Source organism: Doryrhamphus excisus, chromosome 2 (assembly GCF_030265055.1).
Source record: "Doryrhamphus excisus isolate RoL2022-K1 chromosome 2, RoL_Dexc_1.0, whole genome shotgun sequence".
NCBI lineage: Eukaryota > Metazoa > Chordata > Actinopteri > Syngnathiformes > Syngnathidae > Doryrhamphus > Doryrhamphus excisus.
The window spans coordinates 6,588,599-6,615,151 of record NC_080467.1 but is presented as its reverse complement, the minus strand read 5'-3'; the positions used below and the strand labels follow the sequence as shown (position 1 = coordinate 6,615,151).

Here is a 26,553-nt window from a genome sequence, read left to right as displayed (position 1 = left end):
AATGGTTGTTTGTCTATACGTGCCCTGTGATTGGCTGGCGACCAGTCCAGGGTGTACTCCGCCTCTCGCCCGAAGACAGCTGGGATAGGCTCCAGCACCCCCGCGACCCTTGTGAGGAAAAAGCGGTAGAGAATGAATGAATGAATGGGTGCTACTTGGTGTCCTATTGATTATGTACTTCCGCTACATCCTGGCAAAATGGACGCCATGTCTTCGCGTATGTCTTGAATTCATCAGTGGGCTCTAGCATCTTTGAAATGTTGCCGGCAACCGCAACCTTCTTTGTATTCATAGTAGCTTATTTACAGTTCGTCACAATCAATGATGCTGAGGGTCCACTGTTTGTGGGGATGCCTTACCCACAGGGGGTTTTGACTTTTTCCGTGCCCGGTGGGGGTTCAGTTCAGGGGATGTCGCCGATTGTTGCGAGCTTGTGTATAAGTAAGCCTATATAAACTGACTTGCAGGCGTTCAATTCCACCCTCGGCCATCTCTGTGTGGAGTTTGCATGTTCTCCCCGTGCATGCATGGGTTTTCTCCGGGTATTCCGGTTTCCTCCCACATTCCAAAAACATGCTAGGTTAATTGGCCACTCCAAATTGTCCATACGTATGAATGTGAGTGTGAATGGTTGTTTGTCTATATGTGCTCTGTGATTGGCTGGCGACCAGTCCAGGGTGTACTCCGCCTATTGCCCGAAGACAGCTGGGATAGGCTCCAGCACCCCCCGCACCCTTGTGAGGAAAAGCGGTAGAAAATGAATGAATGACTTGCAGGCTGCCGTTGTGAGGGGTGAACTAAGTATGGTGAGATTTCGTCTCGATGTGTGGTCCAAGATGGCGCCGTAAACAATCCAAGCACAAATATGCCAGTTTCTGTGCGCCATATTGCACACTAACCAAGCAGGCGAATGCAAACCGAGGCAAAACCTTAGCAAAGATGTGGGACGGAGCTTAACTGAGGTACAACTGTTTATTTGACTTCATTGATATGCTTGAACATGCTTCATTTAGGCAACAACAAATAAAGTCAAAGATGCTTCCTATTTTTTCCTGAATATATATTTTGGAAAAGCCACAAGAGTGACCAAACTCCGCTGTAAAGGTCACTGTTAAAACGAATCCATTTTATCGGCTCTTCTCAAGCCCTTCAGAAGTCCAATAAATGGATGGGTTCCAAGCAGCCCCAACAAGTCCCTGGGTTCGACGTGTAACACGCATGTTCTCATGCACTTTTACTGCTGTAGAATGTTTCATCTGGTGATGTGCTGCACATTGCTGGTCTTGACAGCCGCTGTCTCTATTATTGCTTCCTAACAGGTCTTCCCACCCCTTCCTAATGAGGCTGAGATCGCACACACCAAAAAGCTCTTCCGACGCAGGAGGAATGACCGCCGGTAATGACGCATGGAAGTCGACACACACACACACACACGTCTGGCTGAGCGAGAGGGAAGGTTTTAATGTGGTGATGTCAGATGTCAAACAGCCAATCCTTGGGCCTTAACAGATAATGTCAACACAGGAATGCAGGCTCCGCACTTGAGCGCAGACAAGCACAAAGAAGGGAGGGAAAAAGAAAGCGGAGACATTCAAGGTTTTTGCCTCGCAATCGTAGTGACTTGACTTTTCATGCTTAGCAACATTGAAAGTTTTCAGTCCGCCCCCTAAAGTTAGCGCTGGCACATCTGCTCCTATTGTATACACAGTCAAATCGAATTTGTGACTTCATTGAAACCAGCTTCTTAAAGTGAAGCAGGCTGCTTCTCTCGCTGCATGCCCTGATGTCACTGGAAAATTGTTCTCCAGTTGCTAAGAGACAAGGAAAGGAGAAAATATTTGGGACGTATTTGTGGTTAGAGAAATGAACTTTTGTACCAAACGGACAAACTGGCTTTCGTCTGTCTTTTTCTGTCCTATCAAGGTAAATGATTTCTGTGGACCAGAACTATTGTGTCCACGGCGCTGGATTAAGAGCAGGGTTGGCACAGGGAACAGCACCAAATATTGGTTGAAATCTATGCAATCTACACAATCATTAGCTTAGCCCTGCCCCTCCAAGAGGGTGGTGGGCTTTGTCAGAACACGCTGTTCCTGAAGGTGCCTTCACTGACTTCTGGAATTTAGAAATGGCAACAACAAGTCATCCTCTCGAAGGTCATTAAAGTCAATTGTGTTGTTGGGCAAACCAATAAAGAAATGTCAATAACGTTCCCAAATCCTTCAGACTGTAGACGTTTGAAATGTTTTATTGTCGGGTTATTTTGCTGCTGTTAAAATAGTTTCTACAGATGAACAAATCAGAGGTCAACCTCAAGCTGCCTGCACTGGATGGACTATACAGCCGTCCCTCGCTGCATCCCGCTTCAAGCATCGCTTTTCAAGCATGAATTAATTGATATGGTCATGGTTCACTATGGCCTATTATGATTACGTAAATTGTGCATATTCTTTGCCGAAATAAAATGGCATACACATCCAAAATACACACAAATACCTATATACATACAGATAAGACTACAAACCTGCAAATGTTTACATTGGCCATTAGGTGACCACCAAAGCACCAAACTTAAACGACTGGATTTTATTGCAGGTCTAAATGATCCTACAACAAGCACAATAATCATAACGTAATCATCATCATAATAACTGTTGCAGCCATAGCCCATAACAACTCTCAACCCCCGACATCACTTGCTATAATACGAAAGTAAAGGGTCTAGATGCCACTAATAATTGTTTAAAAAAAATATGAAACAGGTTTTAACTGTGAAAATATTCAGTTGATGATGAAGGAATCCTATTTGGTGGAAATTCAACTAACCGTGATAAACGAGGGAGTATGCAAGTGTTGAAACGAATGTGAGTTTGTGTGAGTGAAAGCACACTCTGTATATTAATTCTGTTTATATATATATTACTGTGTATTGTGTTTTTCTCTTCTGATGTGCTCCAACCTGATCACTACTAGTGAGCGGAACCGTACGAGAAGATGATATGCTTTGTGTTCCATAACGTGCCGTGACACGGCCACCTGAATGCTGCCTGGCTGGGAAGGAGAAGGCAAGGGGGCGATACGACATGTGTTTCTACTTTAGAAGGCACGTCGAGCAGGGCTGAAATTAGCTGTGATTTACTGGAATGTGCAGCTTGCTGTTCCCACAGCCAAGGGGGGGGGGGGGGTACAAAGTACCACTCAATATGCTCCTTTCTCGCACCCACATTTCTAAGAGTTCTTCTCCGTATTGCATCCCTGCCACTGGATGTTAAATCCCAACCTAGTGGTACATACATGTTGAACAGCGAACAGCTTGTCATGCCTCCTGTCGGCCATTCCCTGTGGGATTTATTTGAAAACGTGCATGTCATGTGATGCACTGCCAAAATGATGCCGCTTTCTACTCTTTCTTATATTGGACATTTTGGTTGGCAAATGTTTGGACGATGTCCAGTGGAATACCTTGGGGTAGTCTCCAACGATTCGCCACTTCCTGTCTTGAAGCTCTTGCTTGATTGAGGCCATAGGTCACTGTTGGGTGTTCCAGATCCTGACCCGGGCCAAAATGTCCCATTTCTTTGACTTCGAGCAAGTTTTTGAAGGAGTCACCCTCCTTCAAAAGACTGTCAACAACCTTATTATTAGAATTGAATGTTTCATTCACGGTACATAATCATGTGCATGATCCTGCCTGGTGGGATACACTGTGGAGGTCTGTATCCTTTCATTGGCTCCGCCCGGAATGCAAATGCTCAGCCAGGCAGGCTAGCCCCGCCTCCCCACACTCCATGAAAGCAGCCCGCTGTGGTCCGTGTGAAACTTAGACCCACTTATCGACTGTCTGCCGGCGGTGCACCCCCCCATCGCCGCCCCCATCCTCTCCCTGTGCCAATCAATCTGTCTGGCTCGACCGATGGCCCGATGTGTCCACGCATGAGTTCTGTATCCAGGCGCTGATTGATCGCCAGTATGCATCCCATGATCCATAATTCATTTCACCTTTCTTCAAGTTGCCTTCTTATCGTCTATGCATGTCGTTTAAATGATATTAATTAATATTCATCCTCTTTCTTCCTTCTTTGCTTGCCTCTCCCGACTTATTCCTCTCCTGCTGCTAGAGCGCTAGATCACTGCGACCAGTTCACCGTACTTCTGTCCAGAAATACTTTTTATACCTGGCTGGAGCCCCACCCACACTGTAAAAGGGGTATTTATAGGTTATCACATGGTTTCTCTGGTACCGGGCTGGTATCATGATACTGGGCCTGATACCAGACAAACCATGTGATGATCTTATTATCACATACTATTTAATCATGAGCTTATTATCACGTACTATTTAATCAAAAGACCATTTTGTTTCCAGAAAATGTTCAGTTTATAACATGTATTATATCTAAACAGTGTAAAAACAATAATTGCAAAAATATTTCAACAATAATATTTTATCAACAGTCTTATCAATGTCTGACAATTAAAGTTCCATTAATCAAGTTTTGGCAGCAAAACAAACGCGGTGTGTTCACGCTCGTGCGCTGTTCTCTGATTGGTTGTTTCACGGGCACGATACCAGAGCAGCGCGCTCTGAGTGGACAGCTACGGGGGCTGATACTGGACATGGTTAAACTCTATATTTTATCAGTATCACTGCCCTGGGCTTTGACACAGTATCATTTCGGCCTTTTCCCGTATCATTCATGGGCGGTTTCTTGGGTACAGGGCCAATTAATACTGCAGTATGTGATAAGAAACAATATCAGCCGTTTGGATATAGAATGAATATTGAATGTGGGTGAATGTAAAGAATGTATTCAATATGGCATCTACAATGGGTAGCTCCTGTAGTCATTTCCTGTTAACGTTTACATTTGTACTGAACATCAAAGTATCTTTTTTGCTATGTTTTTAAGTGTGCCATCCTGGAGCACGAATGACAATGTTGTGTATGAGCCTGACAACATCAAATCGAATACGGTGAAACCTCGGTTAGCGTATGCCCCGGTTAGAGCACTTTTGCTTTGTTTTTCTTGTTTTTTTGCTGCCCCCACTGCGTCGAATCAGTAAAGAGTCATGTTCACACGGAAACGGATCTCTGGTGGAAAGCTATATGGCACGCATATACAGTGCGTGGCACTGTAAACGGACATACCAAATCCACAGACGAGAGAAGCCGCGGTCGTCGTCCGCTTGTTCAGACTGGCTAACAAAATAGAATGACTCCTGACAAGTCCTATAAAAGGACTATAAAACAACACATACAAGAGAATGCCAACTGGGAGCCATGCCAGTGGAAATATTCACACGGAAGATGTTTGCATGAAATGTTCAGTTTTGACCAACACACTGTTACTGTTGCTTCCACCAAAGAGCTATTATCAGCTAGATGGAACACTATATGAATCTATCCAGACTTTTTCTTTCATAACCCGCAAAGTTTTCTTTCAGTTTTGCCTACATGGCAGAAACGTTAGGTTTCTTTCCACCATTTCCTGAGTGAATAATGTATGAATCCTAATGACATTCATGCATATGCAGCAGGTGGGCATCTTTAAGGGTCTACAGTTAAACACGGAGCCAAATGAACATTGTCTGGCCTCTCCTGTGTGCCATTCTAGTTTTAGAAGGGAGAAAAAAAAAGCAGCTAACATGAAACGATTTCATTATGATGACCACACTGATGCTACGAGACTCGTTATCCTCGAATGTTTCTCCGTTTTAATTAGATTGTCGATGGCTTCCCAGACAAGCGTGTTTCTGTGTAGACACTTGAAAGCTAAAACTTCATCAGCGGCCCCCATCGTCTCTCTAATGCAAACACGTTACCCCTCTGCCGTCACGCCAGTAGTGATGGACGGTTAGGAGAGTGTGAGCAATGAAATATGATGAACATTTTATTACTGGCTCGTTTTCACCTCCTCGCCTCCAGCTCTTCGGGGAAAGGTTTATGAGGCTTGAGCCTCTACTAACAGCTGTCATAAAGATCAAATGAATCATTAGTCCGCGTGTGTTTCGGTCTGATATTGTCCTACTCAACTTTCAGGTTGTCTTCACTGAGCGACCCCTTGCTTGCCCTCTTTGGGCCCCATTAAAAGCGATTTAACAATTTCTGTCGGTCAGCATTAAGATACGGCATTAAGATTGATTGGGATTAAGCAAAACCTCAGTGGAAGTATTGCAACCTTGACAGCGGCTTTGTAGCCATCACTTTCTTTTGAAACCGCGAAGAAAGCGTGTTCGCTCAGCGCTCCATAGCATGGGAAAGCTTAGCCTAACGAACATCAGTCTTAGAAAGATGCTGAATATCGGAGGCCGTTGTTTGCTCACCGGAAGATGAACTGTCTCCGAAGCTCCCCAGGAGAGTGGAACCGAGGTGCCGGAAAGGACGTACACCAAATGAATGCATACAAAATAGGCTATAAATATCATACATTTGCATTGACTTAGTCTCTTCACCCCCTGCTCACGCAGCGATAAAATTGCACAGACTAAAGACTGTTTGATGTCTAAAAGAAGTTTGCCTCTCAGTTTGTCACCTTTTGACCTTTTAGAAATTCTGCAGTGGAGCAGACATTTTTTGAAAAAGATAAATGCAAACCCCCGAAGCGACATTATTATGTGTTTTCATGCGGTGATTTGTACAGATAAATCCCAAGTAAAGGTGGCGTACTGGCTGGGCTTGTGCTTGTTCATACTTCTACTTATGTTGAGGTGGCTGAGGTTACCTTTGTGGTGCCAAGGTGCCTAATCTCCTGCACCATATGTCGGTGGTGTGTCAAGCCGAGAGGCAGTGCAGCTAAAGGACGGAACTATGCAGGACTGGAAAACTGCATCCAAATGTAAGCGACATGCCGTGAATGGCGGAGTAGTGGTGGTTGCTGTTTTTTGTTCGGCACTCTTTTAGAGGTTGTTGACCAGCCACGATGCTGCATGACAGCAACGCTAACCAAAACATGTTCATGTTCCAGGAGACAACAGCGAGGCGGAGGGAAGAACCAGAGCCCGCAACCGTCCCCGCAACATCAACGGGATCAAACCCAACAGCAGTCACCCAACCCAACAGAAGCAGGAGACAATAGAAACAATGGCGCTGGGCGGTCGCCTCGCCAGCATCAAGGGGGGCACGGGCCACGCCAAGGGGGAACCCCGCACGGATACAGCCAGCATCGACGTTGGCAACCCAGTCAAAAAGGTCACGGACAGCAAAACCTGTCAAACTCTGATAAAGGATTACCTCCGAGAGCAACCAAAGAGACCACAGAGAATGTAAAAGTGGGCGACAAGCAGATCCGACAGATGGACGAGCCTCGAGACCGCAAGAGTCCCGGTGACTCATCCAGATCTGAGTCAGCGCTCGACACGAACGCTTCTTCAGATCTGACAGGCAAAGATTCTCCGAGCCCGCGGGGGGCCAGCACGTCAAGCAAGGGGCAGTCCCGGGAGCCCCACATCAGCTTGCTTCAGTCGTCGAAGGAGAGGCTGAGGAGGAGACTAAAGGACAAGGTACCGAAAAGCTGCTTACTTCCTGTCGTTCACGATTAAGCCAATCAGGACTAGTGCGTTCTGTACACACGCTCCTTGCGTCTCTCAAACCCGCCACACTTTTAGTCATGCAGCCACTTGGTTTTTAGCGTTTGCTTTTGACTCAACTGGTGAGTGAGTCAGCTTTGACTGCTGCTTGGCTGCTTGGAGGGGACGGCATGGGACCCCTCAGCAGGAGCTAAAGGGAAAATTCATAAGCAGTAATCCTCAGTGACGGCTCTGAATCGGGGCAAGAGCTTTGCTACAGAATCAGAATCAGAAAAGGGTTTATTGCCAGGTATGATCAAACACATACTAGGAATTTGTTTTGGTATAGTAGGTGCAGACACATCTATTAAAAAAAGAATGAAAAATACAAAATATACAAAATAAACAGTATAAATATATGTACACAGTCTGTTTTTTGTTTTTGCATAGAAACGATCAATAAGCAAAATGCTAAATAAAAAGTACCAATTGGTCATGGCTCAAGTCTTGCTGCCAATCTGTAAACACTTAGCTTTAGGTTGATACAAAAATCTGATTTTTTTGGGGCCCACTATGAATGCGTCTTTGTGTCTGCTACCTAAGGAGGATGCGCCCACAGAGGCGTCCGGCTGGCAGAGTGTGGACCGCCTGGTCGAGCTGCTCAACAGCATGAGAAGCAACAGCAGCGGCGTGGAAGAGCAGCTGGCCTCCTTCATGGAGGAGGCCCAGAACTCTGCACGGTCGGAGGAGACTTTGTGTCAGGTGGTCGGCGCCATCTACAGCAAGGCCGTCTCAGACCGGAGCTTCGCTGCCACTGCTGCAAAGCTATGCGACAAGATGGCGCTGTTCATGGTGGAAGGCACCAAGTTTAGGTCGCTACTTCTCAACATGTTACAGGTAATCTTTATTTCTCCAGGATTTCACCATATTCGCCCAAAAAAGGAGACGGCCTGTCTAAAAATGTATTTATGTATTTATTTTTGGGTCTAGAAATTCATTCATTCATTTTCGACCGCTTTTCCTCACAAGGGTCGCGGGGTGCTGGAGCCTATCCCAGCTGTCTTTGGGCGAGAGGCGGGGTACACCCTGGACTGGTCGCCGGCCAATCACAGGGCACATATAGACAAACAACTATTCACACTCACATTCATACCTATGGACAATTTGGAGTGGCCAATTAACCTAGCATGTTTTTTGGAATGTGGGAGGAAACCGGAGAAAACCCACACAGAACATGCATCCTAACAGCTTAGCCTTAGATATTCCGGATCCAGAATTCCTTCTTGATCTTCAAGATCCCACTGTTGTTTAGTCATTGATTTTACAAGTTTAAGCTTCCATGGAAATCCTGGTCCTCGTGTTTTGTCTGCATTCTCTTTCATTCGATCAGCTTCTTCTTCCTCTTTTAGTTTGGTTTTTGGTGTCATAAGCCCAATTTCACCCCCCCCTCCTTTTTTACCAGCCAACTTCTCCACTGTTGTAAAGTTTCATCTCAAGCATTCTCCCCCTACCCAGCCTCCGCAGCCCTCATGAGCTCTGTGCACCCGTGCCCCCCCTGTCTTTCCTCACCCGCGACCCTCCCCTCTATCCATGCCTAGCAAGTCCCTCTCTCGGTCCGGCGAGTCGGACGACGGGAAAGTGTCTTGAGGTGGTCATCCAAGACGAACACGTCCAGGCTGTCTTCACGCGACATTGAAAAGGTCAAACGTCAACCTGCCAGTGGCCACACCAAGTCACCTCCACTGCTTTTCTTTTCTTTTTCTTTTCTGGACTCCCGATCTGGGTTGAGCTCCTGGGGCGGCCATAATTACCATCGGAGAGAGTGATAGTGACTGGCTGTAACCAGCAGAGGCGCTGTTAAGTCATCTCCACTAGGAGAACTAAGTTCAAAATGGCTTGAATCAGCTTAAATGGCTTGAAACCCACCCTTACGTTTCAGCATGTGCCATTATTGTGTCTAAATAAGCTTGGGTAGACCCAAAATAGAACAAGGGTATGGTGGACGTCTGAGGCGGCACGAGTGCTGCTGCCACTGGGGAGCCTCGGTTCATTGAGGGAAGCGCTTTGGTGTGTCCCATGAGAAGATATGGTAAAATGATTCCTGAAAAGTGAGGTGTGTTGGCTAATATTTCCCCATCAATAATAATACATTATTTCATTGTATTTCCTTGCCCTCATCATTCCTAGGAGCTCCCTTTTTGTAAATGTCAAATGCGGGTTCATGAAGGCCTCTGTTAATGATGTTGTTTCAAGACTCCCTGTTTCCCAATATGAGGGCCATTATTGTGTGACCACTGGGCTCATTAGAAAGCAAACGCACTAATGGTTTATCATGTAGTGTGTAGCTTGGCTACGGAGGTGGCGCAACATGAGCATTGGCCTTCTTTTTCTGCTCTCATCTTCCATCTCCCACCTCTGGCGTCATGTGAGGCAGATAACACCTCGCAGAAGATGTGCGAGTTGTTAGTTCAAAATGTCAGAGTGAGCCGTTAGGCTGCCGGTTCATATATTTCTACTTTGACTGGCAGTGCAACAACATGTGAAGCCATATTAAAACACTTGGTACATGTATTCTGCACAGAAGGGGGTTCCCTGATACCAGGGAAAAAGCAAGGGCATGTGCAAGGTCCCTCAGAGCAGAGAAAGCTGCTGTAGAGGTGGGGGGCCTGTAGCGGGGGTCCTCACGAGGCCTTGCCAAAGCCTTTCATCATCCATTCATTCTCACACAGAAATGCTTATACATGCAGCTTCCTATGTAAGGCTAGCGCAGCGGCTAATGATGCTGGCTTTTGGCGCAAGGGGGCGGGGGTTCACGTTCCAATTGCTGTAAATAAAACAGGAAGAAGGCGAAAGCAAGAAAGGAGTACATAGTCAGTGAAGCCTACTGACATGCGGGCTGGTACATGCTGTGCATGTCGCTGGTATCATGGCGTATTCAAAGAGTGAAGGATGAGTTTTCTGTAGGGAGGCTGCCATCAGGTCCGATACTGCCGATGCCGATACTCAACATCCAGGAGTGAGATAAGCCGATACAGATAGCGATCAAGTCGATGGACTTTACAGTTTTATACTGTATTGATGATGAGTGTTACCTCGGGCCTTGGCAAATTGGGGGGGGGTTGTTTTTTGTTGTATTTTGCCTTTCTTTTTGTGAAATCATTTTTGTATTTGACACAAACCTGATTTTTTTTATTGCTGCATGTTTTGTCATCCTGGCCTTGGACAAATGTTGCTTTTTAGCTTTCTAGCCACCTCCAAATCCTCCAATCAGATGGTAATGGTGACTAACAGCTCTGGCCGGAAACATGGTGATAATGTAACATGATTAATATACACCTACCACAGATTAATATCTTTCTCTCTTTCTCCCCCCCCACTCCACCTCCATTGCCAACCCACAGCGGGACTTCGCCCACCGGGAGGAGATTCAGCAGTCAGATGTGGAGATGTGGTTAGGTTTCATCACCTTCCTGTGTGAGGTGTTTGGGACCATGAGGAGCAGTTCCGGACAGCCGTTCCGGGTTCTTGTGTGTCCCATCTATACCTGCCTACGAGAGGTGTGTATTTTTAGCTGCAAAATGAACGCAATCGGAAAGGGCAGTTTGTTGTTTAACCATCTGAAATCAATGCTAACTACAATGCTAACTTTAGCTTGGCGTGACAGTCAGACTTTAGGTCCTTTTAGGCCCCTTTTAGGCCCTTTTTAGTCCCTTTTTGGCCCTTTTTAGTCCCTTTTTGGCCCTTTAGTCCCCTTTTTTCAAGAAAATATTCGGTTTAATGACGATGAAAAGGTTGTACTTTAAAATGATTAGCACGAAAGTGCTTACGGTCTAAAGCTAAATGTGAGGAATCATCAGTATGGCCCCAAGTTTGTGATGGGAGGAACTTTGCCACTTTGCGACACAAAAGTGGTTTTGTGGACCAAAATGGTTTTTAAATGATACTTGGTGCATAGTTTGGTGTGCTTCTCTTGGTGACGTGACCAAAGACTGAGCAGTCAAGAACATGCGTGAAGTAAATACTACGCCACGTCTTACGTTACGTCACTGAAAAATGGCCCACCAAAATGGCGTCTACTGGGTTTATTGTTTTGATATTGTGCTATTTTCACCACCTTAGATTTCACAAAAAGCTTGTATAATGTACTTTTAAAGAGCACATGCACAGAGATTGGTCAACCCTGCTCAGCATCTTTGGGCCGTCCTGTGCTCACAGTTGACTTCAACTGAACCGCAAAGTCCCAGAACTGACTTGCCGATCGGAGCGAGACGTATCTCTGGAGCCGTCTTAAACCTCTTGTGTTGACGTTAACGCCCGTACTGTACCTTTAACCCGAACCAAACAAGGAGTCAAACGTGCCCCACTATGCTCTACAGTGGCTCTGCAGTACAAACAGGAGCTTGTTCACGCTTCGTGTCTCATTTATCATTTTGTAAACGTTTCCATTCAGACCAAAGCACTCAGCTGACATGTACATCGCAACCACACCATTTCAGTTTCCGTTTTTTGAGTGCAGGCGCAGTCTAGACGCGAGACACCGCAGCGGCTTTTCGTTGGCGGTACGTGCAGTCGGAGCGTTGCACATCCCTTCCAGGAAAGTGCCTGACCCCGGTTTAGTGCTAATCAGCAGGCCACGCTGTCTGACACACACTTCTTGGTATCCACGGAAACCGTACAGGGTCGCCACCGCAGACGTGGTTGGCGAGGACGGGGAGGGGAGAGGAAGCTGTGGGGTCTGCGGTCAGGTGGACGGTTACTGAGCAGGAAGTTTGTTCACTACTTGACAGGTATTCATTTTAATGTGCGGCATGAAGTGCAGGGGAGCGCATGTAGACGTTGTCATGCCCCTCTTTCTAGAGGCCCCCCAAGCATGATCGACAGTGGAGGTGAACATGTAGTATATTATATAATACATGTAGTATTATGATTCCAAAATATTTTCCTGCCTATTGATGCTTTATCTGAGGATGCACCTTAAATGTGTGCGTAACTGTGTGTGTGTGTAATTGTGTGTGTGTGTGTTATTAACACCTCAAGGGTACAGACGGTGTTTTAATATTAATAATAATAATAATAATAATAATGATAATAATAATGATAATAATAATAAGAATAATAATAATACATTTTATTTGTATTGCACTTTTCTAGGAAGTCAAAGACACTTTCCATAAATAAAAAACAAGCTACACACAGAATAAAAACATTTAAAAGCCATTTTAAAAAGGGCTTTGAAGCTATATGGGACTGGGAGCCAGCGGAGCCTCTGGGGGCCATGGGTGTGGCTACGGTTTGTTGAGATGACGAGCCATAGAGGATGCTGTAGCAGTAGTCTGGACGTGATGAAGGCATGGATGAGAGTTTCAGCAGCGGAGAAGGTTTTACGTGACTTATCTCCGTATATTGCACACCTGATTTTAGGGCACAGTCTCAATGACGAGGTCTGTTTCTGCTAAAACATGGGGGGGTTCTGAGAAGGAGAGCAAACTGACTCTCTTGTTCAACATGAACTCACACTCGTAACTGCAGCGAAAGGAGATCCCAAAAAGCACCAGAAAATGCTTCTTCCTGCTGCCTGAAATTGAATAGTTCCGGGCTGGATTCCTGGATCTGGCAACCCCCTAGCACCGCACGCTCTTCAAACAAAGGCCTTTAGTTGGAGCGTATTCTCCTATTTAACAATACACTCACCGCATTTGTCATGAATCTTCTCCCACACATCTTCTCTATGTGGATTGAGCAGCCAGGCAATGTCAGAAGATGCAAACATATTGAATACTTCCTTCACGCCGGTTGTGGATAAAGCGCATTCTGATCATCATTTGGTGACATGACAAAGACAATGAAATAAATAATCCAAAACGGATTTAACTAAATGCCTTTCAATAATGTGCTTTTGTGTTTTTATTTAAAAACTCTCCACGTTCCGTCTATGCTGCTTATCTTCACCAGGGTCGCCGATATGCTGGAGCCTATCCCAGCTGTCTTTCTTCATAAAACAAGTGTAGAGTTATGTTATAACATTGGTAAGAAATCTATATATTACTGTTTGATATGACTTCATTTTGAAAGGTAGAGATTTAGGAAGCTACCATTTTGTGTCACCGGGGGACAAATGTGTAGTGAAATTTACGGAACCCCTTAAGGGTTAATAGAACTTTTAATAGAACATTTCATCATAGATGGCAAAAAGCGAATATTTGATGAACAAGGCTGGTCTTGTTGCTATGCAACTATTGGAAACCATCTGAAGTTGAAGTAGTCATGGTTCTAACATCCAACGCGGCCTGTGCGTGTCCGTGCGTGTGCATGTGCGTGTGTGTCATTAGTATAACGATGAAACATGTTTGCTTCTCGCTTGGAAATTGTACGCTTTGCCCCCCCCCCCCCCCCGCTTCCATAACCATCAGTGTTATGTCAGTTTTTATTTCTGAGTGATTGATCTCTCAAGCACATATTCAAAGACCTCGGCAGAAAAGCCTTACCTGAATATGAATATTTTTCCGTAACATCACAGCTGTCTTCCTTTTTGTCACTTTTCATGTTCTTGATCAAACATCTTTTGAAAATGGGAATCAGAGATTCCCCAGGTTCCCCGGCTGGAGTTCTATACCTGCCTCCTTGTCAGGAGATTGTGTACTTACTGAGCAGAGTAAGCTAATAGCCAAGCTAATACACACGTCAGAGACAAACAAACAGGAAGCGTAAAGACATGAACTGATGAAAAGTACACTTGAAAACGCCACCATTGGCTCCCCCGAGAACTCATTAGGAGTCGATCTCGCTTGCACTTCCTTTCTCAGAACTGCCATTGTGTCCATCCACACATGCTGAGAAGGTGACTCCCGCAGTTTCTGGACTTGAGTGACAGTTGGGGTATCATTATGCTTCTAGCTTGAGACTACAAGACTCTTTGACTTTCTTCTTCCAGTGCATTCCCCAATGGACGCCGTCAGTGAGCCAACAATGTGATGCAGCAATGTGTGTTACCTAATGAGCATTTATTGTTTATGGGCCTTGCTTAAAGGCTTGGAAAGTGCTTGAATTGTTATACTGTGCTCCAAATTGGTGGGCCCACCGACTGGGACCAGGTTCACCTCGTCCTCAAGGCCGCCTTCTGCTCATAGAAAAGCCCATCTGTTTTGTTTTGAAGCACAACAAGCATCAAAATCATGGGTTGCTTGATGGCGGCCATGGTTGTAACCGAACTTGCCTGCCAGTGCGTTTACTGTGATTGGGCTAAAACACTGTGTGAGAAATTTCAAGACCGTGTGACAATTGGGATGGACCCCCGTTATGGGGTGTATATTTTGACAATTTCTCACCCTTGTGTGTGCAGTGGTTGAAGAGTAGAAGAGTTGGCTAACACGAAGACGACTTTATATGTCTCCAAATAAGTACGGAACGGTCCAGTTGGCACCGGATAGCACCAATGGGTAAATCAGCTGCGTCAAGAATCCAACAAAATATCCTATCTGTCTATTATTATTATTATTATTATAACCCAAAGTCTACATTTTCCGGAGTGGCCAGATGTCCCCATTCCTCTGGTTATCGTAGGCCGTGTTGTTCTGCTAAATGCAGACTGTAAGGGGGTGCTCTGCTTACGTATACAAGATCTGTTCCTAGTTTTGCTGTCATTTGGACTGTACACCCAATTATAGTACCTGAAAGCAACACACGAGACGTTAGGACATTAAATGCAGGAATGGAATGCTACATTAGTCACACCACCGTTACACTGCCAAGTTATGACTTTCAGACGCGCACCGACCTGGCCGTCCTTTTGTACTGTAGTGTTAGATTTTGTGATGTCTGGCTGTCTTTGAACGTGACATGAGTCCTGACTGCGTGTCGCGGCATGCAAAGAGGAGAGTTGAATTTGCTGATGATGTTTTGGTGTGGTACGGCTGACAGAAGCCTCTTTCTGCAACAAAGAGGCTGCTGATGGACCGGCTCCAAAATAGACTAATGAAGCAAATAGTATTGCTAGGTGAAAAGGAGGCTTACGTAAGTCTTACGTCAAGTGGTAGCATTCTAGAAGAACCTGGCCCCTATGAGCTCTATGAGGTCTGCCTTTAATGTCCGATGGTATTAGAACCACGCTAACATGTCCAGCCTCCTTACATGCAGTACGGTATATTTGCATATGTGCTGGCCTCGGAATCCCCCCCACCCCCTCATCCTCGCTGTGCTTTACGTCAACTCCATGCTCCCACATTCCCGTACGTCTTGATTCAAATTGACGCGGCGTCTGTTCTTGTTTTTTCCCATGTAGCTGCTGCAGAGCAAAGACGTGAAGGAGGACGCCGTGCTGTGCTGCTCCATGGAGGTTAGACACGCCACGCACGTCCGCACACGGTTACACACGCACTACACGCGCATACTACACGCACTACACGCGCATACTACACGCATACTACACGCATACTACACGCATACTACACGCGCATAGTAAAGACATACTACACACATGCATAAGACACATGCATAGTACACACATATTACACACGCGCACACGACACACGACGACACAGGCACACGACACACGCGCATACTACACACGCGCATACGACACACGCATAATACACACATACTACACGCACACTACGCACACATACCACACACCCATACTACAAACAAGACCACACGGCCACGCTTGTCCGCACATGCTTACACACACACATACACACGCATACTACACACACACACACTACACATGCATACGACACACGCATACTACACACATACACTACACACTCACTACACACAAGACCATATGGCCACGCTCGTCCACACACGGTTACACACATACTACACACGAGACGCCAGTCAGCGAGCTGCTTATTAAAGTGTGTGTTTTATGTAAATGAACAACTGTAGTGTAATGTCGCACTTTGTTATTCCGACGGCACGCCGGGTGTTTCCCACCGTGGCCGTCCTCTCCGGGGTTGGGAATATGCAATAGCGCAGAGGAAGCAGTTCTAGATGAAACCTGATTCTGAGCACATGGGGAAAGACAGCAGGGGAGGTTAGAACGGAGAGACAGGCCAGAGGCGGCGTGAACCTCCGCCGCGCTGACGGTATCCACGGTAACAAGGTGCCAGACCATGTCTCACACTTCCTCCTCCCGCCGTCTCCCCCCTCCCCTCCCGTCCAACAGCTACAGAGCACGGGGCGTCTCCTGGAGGAGCAGCTCCCCGAAATGATGACGGAACTCCTGGCGGCCGTGCGAGACAAGATGCTGTGCCCGGCCGAGTCGCCGCTGACCCGCTCGCTCCTCATGGAGGTGGTGGAGATGCACGCCCACCGCTGGAGCCCCCTGGAGGCGCTCACGACGCAGTACTACGACCGCACCATCCGAAAGCTCACCACCATGGCCTAGCTTCTAATGGGACCCTTTCATGTGCAGTGCCAGGTGTGGGGGCAGCATGGTGTTTGGCCACTAGGGGCGGTGTTGCCCATATGGATGCTGGGATAACAGGGGCCCGGGGGGGGTTGTGTAGGGGAGGATGGCAGCAGCTTGTCCGTTGGGAATAGAGAGATTTTAAAGGAGGAGGAGGGTAGGGGTGTCCGTGTCGGTCTCTTCATTGTGTTCATTTGTCCAACGCCCACCCCCCCTCCCCCCCATCGCCAGCCCCCATGGCTGATAAAAGGCAGGGAGCAGACACGGTGCTGTCTGTCTGCATGTCTGGGCCGTCTGCCCTCCCTTCCACATGGACCCGGGTCAGGAGGTCTCGCCGCGGGACTCCCACGTGGCTCCTCCCCCTGCCTTTGTCCCACCCCCCCGCCCCCACTCCTTTTGCAGGAAGCCTTTTTGTGCGAATGAGACAGCCGGCCTGCTGGGCCAGGCTGGGCTCAGGATAAGGATCAGGCTGGCTAGAGTAGGGCGGCAGATGGCGGCTTGAGCCCTAGTGAGACGCACACACTACACACTCTACACACTCTACACACTATACACACTATACACACTACACACACTCCAGGCGTTCCGATCCTCATAGGAAAAGAGGAAATTGGGGGATCGGCAGCATTAGAGAATTAAAAAAGACACCCACTGCTGTTAAATCTTTTTGTTTTTGTCTCCCAAGCCGTGTGTGTGTGTTCTCCGTTAGAACAGCAACCTTTTCATTTTTTATTTATAGATTGTATTTTACCATGTGATTCTTCCCAAGGACTATTGGGGGCCACGCTGACAAGACCAGAACTTGGTCGCCATCTTAAGGGATGAAGCGTTTTTTAGAAACTACATGTAAAATAGGAACGTGGTCATGTGATGAATTAGGTCATCATTCGCCGAGGCTGTGATGAAAAACAGGATATGATTTCCAAGTCACGGTGATATAAAGTTGTAATATTCCGAGTTTGAAGTTTTGATATTACCGTAACGATGACATAGCCGTGAATGTCACGAGCCATATTGCTCAAAAGAAGTTGTACTTCAAGAAGAAAGATGGAATACTTGGGATATGTGATAATTATCGTCCCGATATAGCATAAAAATCAGCTGATATTGGTATCTGATGTTCTTCCCAATCATGAAAAGCGATATTAAGCGAAAATAAGTCAGATCTTTTACCAGAATAAAACTGGGTAATATGAAAAAAAAAAGAAATGATGACTTTGAAGATAGAGCGTTGATGTTATGTCAGTCAGGATAAGACCAAAAAAAAGGCATGGCTAAGTGGAGTGTTTCCTAGAAAAACATTGGAATGCTAAAGTTGCGACATCACAGATCAGTTGGAATACTACAAGAATAAAACTGCAATTGGATGCTAGAGTACGCATGCCAGTTAACTTGTACTACTACCAGAAGAAAGGAGTTATCTTTCACGGAAAATGGCCCTCCCAATCGGCAACCGTAGCGACCTCATTTCCGTCGTTTTGGACGCCCCCCCGGACTGTCTAGCCTTGTTTCATGACGATAACATATACAGGATGTATGAGACATATTATTAGCGCTAAGGCATCGGTGCACACCGTAGACTTGTTTACGCTGTTGTGAGGAGGCCTTTAGCTTGAAAGCAAGAAAGGAATAGTTGACCCCCCCCCCCCCCCCCCCCCCCCAAAAAAAAATGAGGAATGAAGGATTTTGCAAATGAAATGTAGCTGTTGATATTTGGTGTGCATTCAATATTGACACTATCTGGTTGTTTTTATGGACATGTATGAACCTGTGTATTTGAATACGACATAGCCATGTACGTATATGCTGTACGTATATACAGGGCTAACGTGCCCAATTGTCGCTCATGTAGCATCTGTCAGTGGGCTCTCGGGAGTCCGCATCCAGTATATTTTGCAAGTATTTAAATATAATTGAAGTGCTAGGAGGGAGCACACCAAATGTGATGGGTGCATTTTGACCAGGAATTAGAAACAGTGTTCCAATTCAGTGGCTTCATGTTAGCATTATTCATTTTGCATATTTATTCAGATTGCTGACATTTGTGCTGCCATATTTTTTTCCCTTCCTTAATGACAAGGGAGTCCATTAAAGTAAAGTAGTGATGCATCCTACAAAAATGGCAAAAAAAAAAGCTGCATGTGAAGAAATGTTCATATTACATGCGTTTTTAAAAAGCTATATACTGTATATTACTATTATATTTTGCTGTCTCGTTCTTTCAAAGAACTGTTTGGGCTCCTATGCCAAAATCATACACAAATAAAGTTGGAGTTAACTCATTCAATCCCCCTCTCAGGAGCGGCCATTTTTGATGATTTTCACAGATTTTTCAAGCACTATTAATATTAATAAGAATATTGCTACGTTGACATGGTGCATGTCAAAAGAACGATTAGACTCTCAAGTTTGTTTCTACCGTTTTCCATTCCTTAGTATCTGCAGTAGAACATAGTTAAGTTCAAGTTCAGCAAAAAAAGCACTCTTTTTGTGAAGCATAACCTACACTTGAACACAAATGTAGCCAAAATGTGTAAACAAGGATGCCACATAATATCCTTTCACTTCCTGGTTACTGTAGAGCATATCCTGTATTTCAATGGGAAGAAATCAGGGCCTTCTGCACAAATTGCACTCCTTTTTGAGGGCTTAAAACTGCACCAAACATGCTCTCTTCACTTGTGGAGTTGCATCATCACCTTGTTGTGCCTCTTGCACAAAAAACAAAACATTCAAAAAGTATAATTCGGTCTTTGGGAGCAAGTGGTGGGGTTGAAAAAGACGTATAAATACATCTTGAATGTTGTTTTCCATCTGGTGTTGTATTATTACGTGACTATACGTTATGGAACATAGTCAGAATATCATAAGAATAAATGTGTTATTTTGCTACAAAAATCTTGCCATGTTTTTGAGAGTAAAATGGCAATTTAAAAGTAATAAAGTTGTTATGTCACATGGATCAAGACGCCATTTATGCAAAAAAGTCAAAATGTTCCAATTCTGAGAACCAGAACAAAGGCGGAACAAAGTTGCGATGCTAACACGGTCAGAAATAAAGATATTACGTGGATAAAGCCTGGTGACGTTACGACTGAATATTATGTCATATTTAGGGAGGAAAGCTGCAATGTTTCATGAAGGCAACATGAGGTCATTTACGAGATCAAATCCTAATCAAAAATTCGAGCCGTTTCGGACAAAACTCATGTTGCGCACGTTGAGCTATTACCATTATCACGTTGTAGCTGTATTGTAGAAGGTACGGGCACCAGTGTACCACCGCCATATTTGATGAGGAGAAGAAGAGTAGCGATGCATCCTACCAACAAAGGTGAAAATTTGAAGGAATTTGTTGCTTGAAGAACTCTGCTTTACGATGCGGCCCCTGAATTGGCACTGCTTGCACACGTTGGAGTGTAACGCTACTGAGACGTCCTCATTCTGCACTCGTTTAAGCTAACCAATTAACTTTATTGACGTTCTTTCTAGTCCCTTACACAGAATTGGACAGAGGAGCCAAATTGTATCCAGCTTGTAGGCCTTATAGTTGCCAGTTAGCATTAGCCTAGCATGTTGCTAACTTGCTATTGTCAAGTATCCTTACACTCCAAGTGTATGCTTTGTTTTCAGGTCTTTGTGTTATTATTATTTTGAGCATTTGTGGTAGAAAAACAACAATTTGTATTTTCTGTCCTTCTAATGTTGGACTTCTGAAACAGTTATGGTACCTAGCTTGCAGGTACGTGTTATATTCCTGTGTTTTAGGAGCCTTGTTCTCATGCACGTACCAGATTGGGGGCAGGCAGGGACAGGGATACCCAACAACCCCCGATCATCGGGTCTCTGGGGTCACATTACGTATGAATAGGTCGCACCCCCATTTTTGCATATTGTCATGAATATTAAAGAAAAAGGGGAAAAGACGTGATGGGAGGAAAGTGTGTTTTGTTTTGTTTTAGGGTGCGCGGTGCCACAAAAGAAACGCCCACATTGTTCCCCTCGGTTATGAGTGAATCAAGTGCGTGACCATTGTCGCACCGCAGTAGGTCATTATGCTTACAATGGCAGCCTCATTTGCATGCCGGCCGTTACATTGCACTCTTTATGCACACAATACTTCCCAGATGTACTTCGACGTGTACTCACCAGAATTGGGGGCGCCCTCAGCACGACCGCCCCTTGGACTTTGGAAACATTAACACACGTAATTTCATTTTGTTGAAGTACTTGGGGGCGGCACGCCGGTCGAGTGGTTAGCGCGCAGACCTCACAGCTAGGAGACCAGGGTTCAATTCCACCCTCGGCCATCTCTGTGTGGAGTTTGCATGTTCTCCCCGTGCATGCGTGGGTTTTCTCCGGGTACTCCGGTTTCCTCCCACATTCCAAAAACATGCTAGGTTAATTGGCCACTCCAAATTGTCCATAGGTATGAATGTGAGTGTGAATGGTTGTTTGTCTATATGTGCCCTGTGATTGGCTGGCAACCAGTCCAGGGTGTACCCCACCTCTCGCCCGAAGACAGCTGGGATAGGCTCCAGCAACCCCCGCGACCCTCGTGAGGAAAAAGCGGTAGAAAATGAATGAATGAATTTCATTTTGTTGAAGTACTCGGTACGTAAAAGACAGCGATAATGGGAAGAAGTGGAGGGTTTCCAGTCGTTTGCCCGTAGTAGGCTCCAACTTTCTGCGACCGTGAGCGGAATAAGCAGTACAGGAAACGGAAGAATAGCTGCTGCGCCTTGTGATTCCCGTCACTGATGCCCAGTCAAAGCGTGATAAGCTCCATCGCTAACAACTTCAGCATGATTGGTTCACTGAAAGTGAGCTGGGGTGGGCTCCGGCGCTCTACGCCCCTCAGCAGGACAACCACTACAGATCAATGGATGCTTGTTTGCATCTGTGTGCTCTTACAGACTGCCAACCAGTCCAGGTTCAGCCGAGTCCGCTTGGGACGGGCTCCAGCTCACCCGTGACCCTATTGATTTCCTGCTCGAGGTAGATGAGGTCAAAGGTTGGCGTATATGCCGTGGGCAGGACTTCAGATGATCTGTAGAGCTTATTTTCTCCACACCAAAACAAAAACACCATGGTCTTCCCAATCGAGATGCTCGAGGCATGTCTCGCGGTACCCGTCTTCCTGTCCGAGTTCTATCGACTGAAAGTCTTGCATGATTCACCTCCCTGCCGAACCCGATGCACGACCGTGGAATAGTTTTATGCTAGAGAGCATTCCGGAAGCCCACCAGCAGGAATCCAGCTAATTGCCTTCATGGATGCCTTATTTCTGATGTCAAGCTGATGACGCCAAGGCCAGGCGCCGTGTAAAAGAACGGGAGTTAAAAAGCCGTAGAATCGTCCCCGGATGTTTTTTTTTTTCCTTCCACTCCTCTCAGCGAGAAATCGATAACTGTGAGCTACTGAACGGTTTCAACTCGAACTCTTGACCTTTTCATGTCAGCAAACGTCGACACCATGCTAGTGTATTCCACCCGTACCAGCACCGAAATTCCGTTCATCTGGGACAATTTGCATTCAATTGCGTCTCCGCTGTATTTATAAAAATGTTGAGATCATTTTTTTTTCTTACACTTGTAACCCTGCTGACTATATACGATGTGCGGCTAATTTCTACTTGCATTCTAATCTTCGCCAACAGCCATTTTGCGCTTCATGCACACAACCTCCTCATGAAAGCTTTCACGTCAAAGGAGCAGTGTCAAGAATCCACCATCACAGAGGGGTTTGGAAAAGTTGGACAACTGCTTGATGAACAGCGACAACAAAAGCGAGAGAGAGACTGACAAAGTGTGTGACGAAGGAATTAGGAAGCTGAAGAAGTGGAAGATAGGGGCGGCACGGCGGACGAGTGGTTAGTGTGCAGACCTCACAACTCGGAGACCAGGGTTCAATTCCATCCTCGGCCATCTCTGTGTGGAGTTTGCATGTTCTCTCTGTGCATGCGTGGCTTTCCTCCCACATTCCAAAAACATGCTAGGTTAATTGGCGACTCCAAATTGTCCATAGGTATGAATGTGAGTGTGAATGGTTGTTTGTCTATATGTGCCTTGTGATTGGCTGGCCACCAGTCCAGGGTGTACCCCGCCTCTCGCCCGAAGACAGCTGGGATAGGCTGTTGCTACTTTCAGGAATGTCGGGCTTCACTTGCTTCCGTGTGACGTTCCCAGCCAATATTCCAGGATGTTTAGAAGGTTCCGTGTTTGGCACTACAACGCCACATGAGCTCACTCAAATCCTCCAAGGCCTTGCTTGCGCTTTCACAACCTTTTGAATATTTTTCATTTTGAAAGTTTCTAAGCTGATGTCAACCCGAGCGGAAACTGTAAAGCTGTGTCGCCGCTTCCTGGACTGGCAGTGGAGGAAATGACATCATGACCTTTGCGCTTCCTGAATGAACTGTCTCAGTGGCCCTATTGGGACCTGAAGGGGGGGGGGTTGGAACTCCTGAGCCAGTAAATCAACTTGAAATGGAGTCAAACACTCATTCCTCCATTCCCACATACCCGAAATGCTTCATATAGTCCCAAGTCCAAATGAAGACGAAGCATGATGTTGACACGGGTCAAAGATCCTTTATACGACAGCAGCTCTTGGCTGTTTTTATAATCTCTGCTCTTGCATCATTCGTGCTGCAGAAACAGTCGCCGTTTGAGGGCGAGGACGCATGACGTCTTTGTGGCCGACTGTTTTCTGGTGGCGGCTGCCAGCAGCAACACGCCGGCTGCCAACGCTAACGCTAACAGATGGAAGCTGGTGCTGAAGGGGTGGGGGGGGGGGGGGGCAAAAGCTTGAGGAACTCAGGGATTCCTTCAGTCCGACTTTCAGGTTTATGACCGTGAAGAGCGTCTTCCCTTGTGGCTGGCAGCTGCATCAATCTGGCAAACACACGCTATAATTAGAAACGGGCAAGCGGCCCAGTTAGCGTCCCGCTCGCTGGCAGACAATCATGGAGGTCGCTGGAAGTGTCCGCAGACGAGCGAGCGGCGGGAAGTCACACCTGATGTCTTTGTTGCCGTGCTCCCGCCAAGCGACAAGCTGCGACAGACACGACCTTGTTGCTAGGCAACCTCTCTCTCGCTTTGCGACAAGTTGAGACAAAACGACTTAACCACCAAAAGCTTTGAAGCCGAGAGCGCTGTCGTCATCAAAAATACCTCGGACGACTTTTAAACGGGGCCCCAGCGGCGTGCCGCCTCGCCAATCAAAGGCCCGCTGGCACGCGGCTCAAAGGCGCGTTCCCAGCGTAGGCCATGTAAACACACACTTGGAGAGGTCGGCTAGAGTAGCACATGGAGACGGAGACAAGGTGCTACTTTGTCTGTGGACGGACACACCTGACGTCCTACAGGATGCCACCAGTAATATGACTTCTGGGCTGGGGGGGGGGGCGACTTGCAAATGTTACAAAGCTGAAGTAAATTCTCCAGCAATACTTACGTATATGTGCAATACTCACTTGCTTCCATTTTGTTAGCAGGCCACTTCCTGCTTCATGGACACGTCCAGTGAAAGAGAAACATCTTCTAAAAAAGGTAGGAAATAAAAATTCTCCTTTGTCATCAAAGATGCTGAGGATAATGGCAACTGATGGCTAACAACCGATGGCTAACAACCGATGGCTAACAACAGATGGCTAACACCAGATGGCTTACAACTGATGGCTAACAACCGATTTGGCTAACAACCGATTTGGCTAACAACCGATTTGGCTAACAACCGATTGGCTGACGACCGATGGCAGACGACCGATGGCCGACAACCGATGGCTAACGACCGATGGCCAACAACCGATGGCTAACGACCGATGGCCAACAACCGATGGCTAACAACCGATGGCTGGCAACCGATGGCTGGCAACCGATGGTTAATGGCCGATGGCTGATGACGATGGCTAACGACATGGCTAACAACAGATGGCCAACGACCGATGGCCAACAACCGATGGCTAACAACCGATGGCTAACAACCGATGGCTGGCAACTGATGGCAGACAACCGATGGCTGATGACCGATGGCTGATGACGATGGCTAACGACCGATGGCCAACAACCGATGACCAACAACCGATGGCCAACGACCGATGGCCAACAACCAATGGCTAACGACCGATGGCCAACAACCGATGGCTAACAACCGATGGCCAACAACCAACGGCTAACAACCAATGGCTAACAACCAATGGCTAACAACCAAAAGAGCAAGGCAGTGTTGAAACCATGGTGATTGTCCATCCAAATCATGAGAAGATTCGGGGCCATCCTTCCTGTAGACCAGCAGGGCGTGTTTGAGTCCACCCTGATGGTGGAAATGGCCGAAATTGGACTCAACACTGTCCACAGCTAACGGATGCTAAACCAACGTTGGAATCCGGCCTTGATTTGATGAGGCGATGTTGAAACTTCAACATTATTTCAATGTCACCTTGCCACGTGGGGGGGTGTGGCAACAAATCGGCAGCCAATCAGGTTGCATCTCCTCCAAATTCCATTAGCGTGCTGATGTTTGATATTCACAGCTAGAGGCCGAAGCCCGAGGCGCTGTCTCGCTGACATCAAACAATGTCGCCATTGTCGCCGCCTCGCCACCATCGCCACACCGCCCGCCGGCGGCCTCGGCGTGACCGAGGGGGGGGGGGGCGATGAATGGTGCTTTGTCTGCTGCCCCGCGTCTCAAGTGCAGCCACACACACACACGCTTGGAGAGGGTGGGGGGGCGCATTGAAACATTACAGGAGATCTCATTAAGCCAGCACACACAGACATGACACGGGGGGGGGGGGTAGATTGTGAAAGCCTGTAAGGAGCTAAGAGATGCTCCAGCCCACACGCTATAATTAGCACGTCTATTCAACTGCGGCTAAATGGACAGGAAACGGCACATTTAGGGGAAACATTTGATTTCATTAGGCTGGTTATTATTATTATTATTGTCATACTGAAGCCTGAGCAGGCAGGAAGGGTCTTGAGGGTCTTCACTAGATGAGGATGACCTTTGACACCAAATACCAGGATTAAGCTTCACCTAAAAACTGGTGTCAAGTGTCTCCTGAGAGGCTACAGGATGTCCTCAAAAGTTAGCTCTATGAGAAGTTACTTTATGTTTCAGCACCGCCGCTCTGACCGCCGACTGGTGAGCTCCGGCCCTCCGGGCAGCGAGGGGGGGGGGGGGGGGGGGGCACGTTGTAGGTCAAGTGTGTGGGAGGACGAGAAACGTGGCTCAGATTTCAGGTTCAGGTCGTGTCTCGGAGAGAGGTACTAATGGGAGGCAGCCGGAGGAAACGCAATGTCTGACCAATGGCATCTGCATACCAAAATGGCCGACTGCCTATATATGGGACGCGGCGAAAAAGCCGCAGCTCACAGCTAGGAGACCTGTGTTCCATCCTACCCTCTCCCCGTGCATGCGTGGGTTTTCTCCGGGTACTCCGGTTTCCTCCCACATTCCAAAAACATGCTAGGTTAATTGGCCACTCCAAATTGTCCATAGGTATGAATGTGAGTGTGAATGGTTGTTTGTCTATATGTGCCCTGTGATTGGCTGGCCACCAGTCCAGGGTGTACCCTGCCTCACCCCCGTGACCCTTGTGAGGAAAAGCGGTAGAAAATGAATGAATGAATGAA

The 26,553-nt window shown here is 46.7% G+C and overlaps 1 protein-coding gene across 2 annotated transcripts in view; it reads left to right on the top strand.

Moving 5' to 3' along the window:
- The window catches only part of ctif (CBP80/20-dependent translation initiation factor), a 36,060-nt gene extending 17,492 nt beyond the window's left edge, over window positions 1–18,568 (top strand). For both annotated transcript variants that reach the window (XM_058064187.1, XM_058064186.1), the window contains 6 exons: window positions 1,320–1,396; window positions 6,966–7,500; window positions 8,110–8,403; window positions 10,908–11,063; window positions 15,785–15,838; window positions 16,670–18,568. In XM_058064187.1, the coding sequence (XP_057920170.1) occupies window positions 1,320–1,396; window positions 6,966–7,500; window positions 8,110–8,403; window positions 10,908–11,063; window positions 15,785–15,838; window positions 16,670–16,891 (1,338 nt within the window). In that variant the 3' untranslated portion in view covers window positions 16,892–18,568. The remainder of the gene's footprint in view (window positions 1–1,319; window positions 1,397–6,965; window positions 7,501–8,109; window positions 8,404–10,907; window positions 11,064–15,784; window positions 15,839–16,669) is intronic.
- The last annotated feature ends 7,985 nt before the right edge of the window (window positions 18,569–26,553 follow it).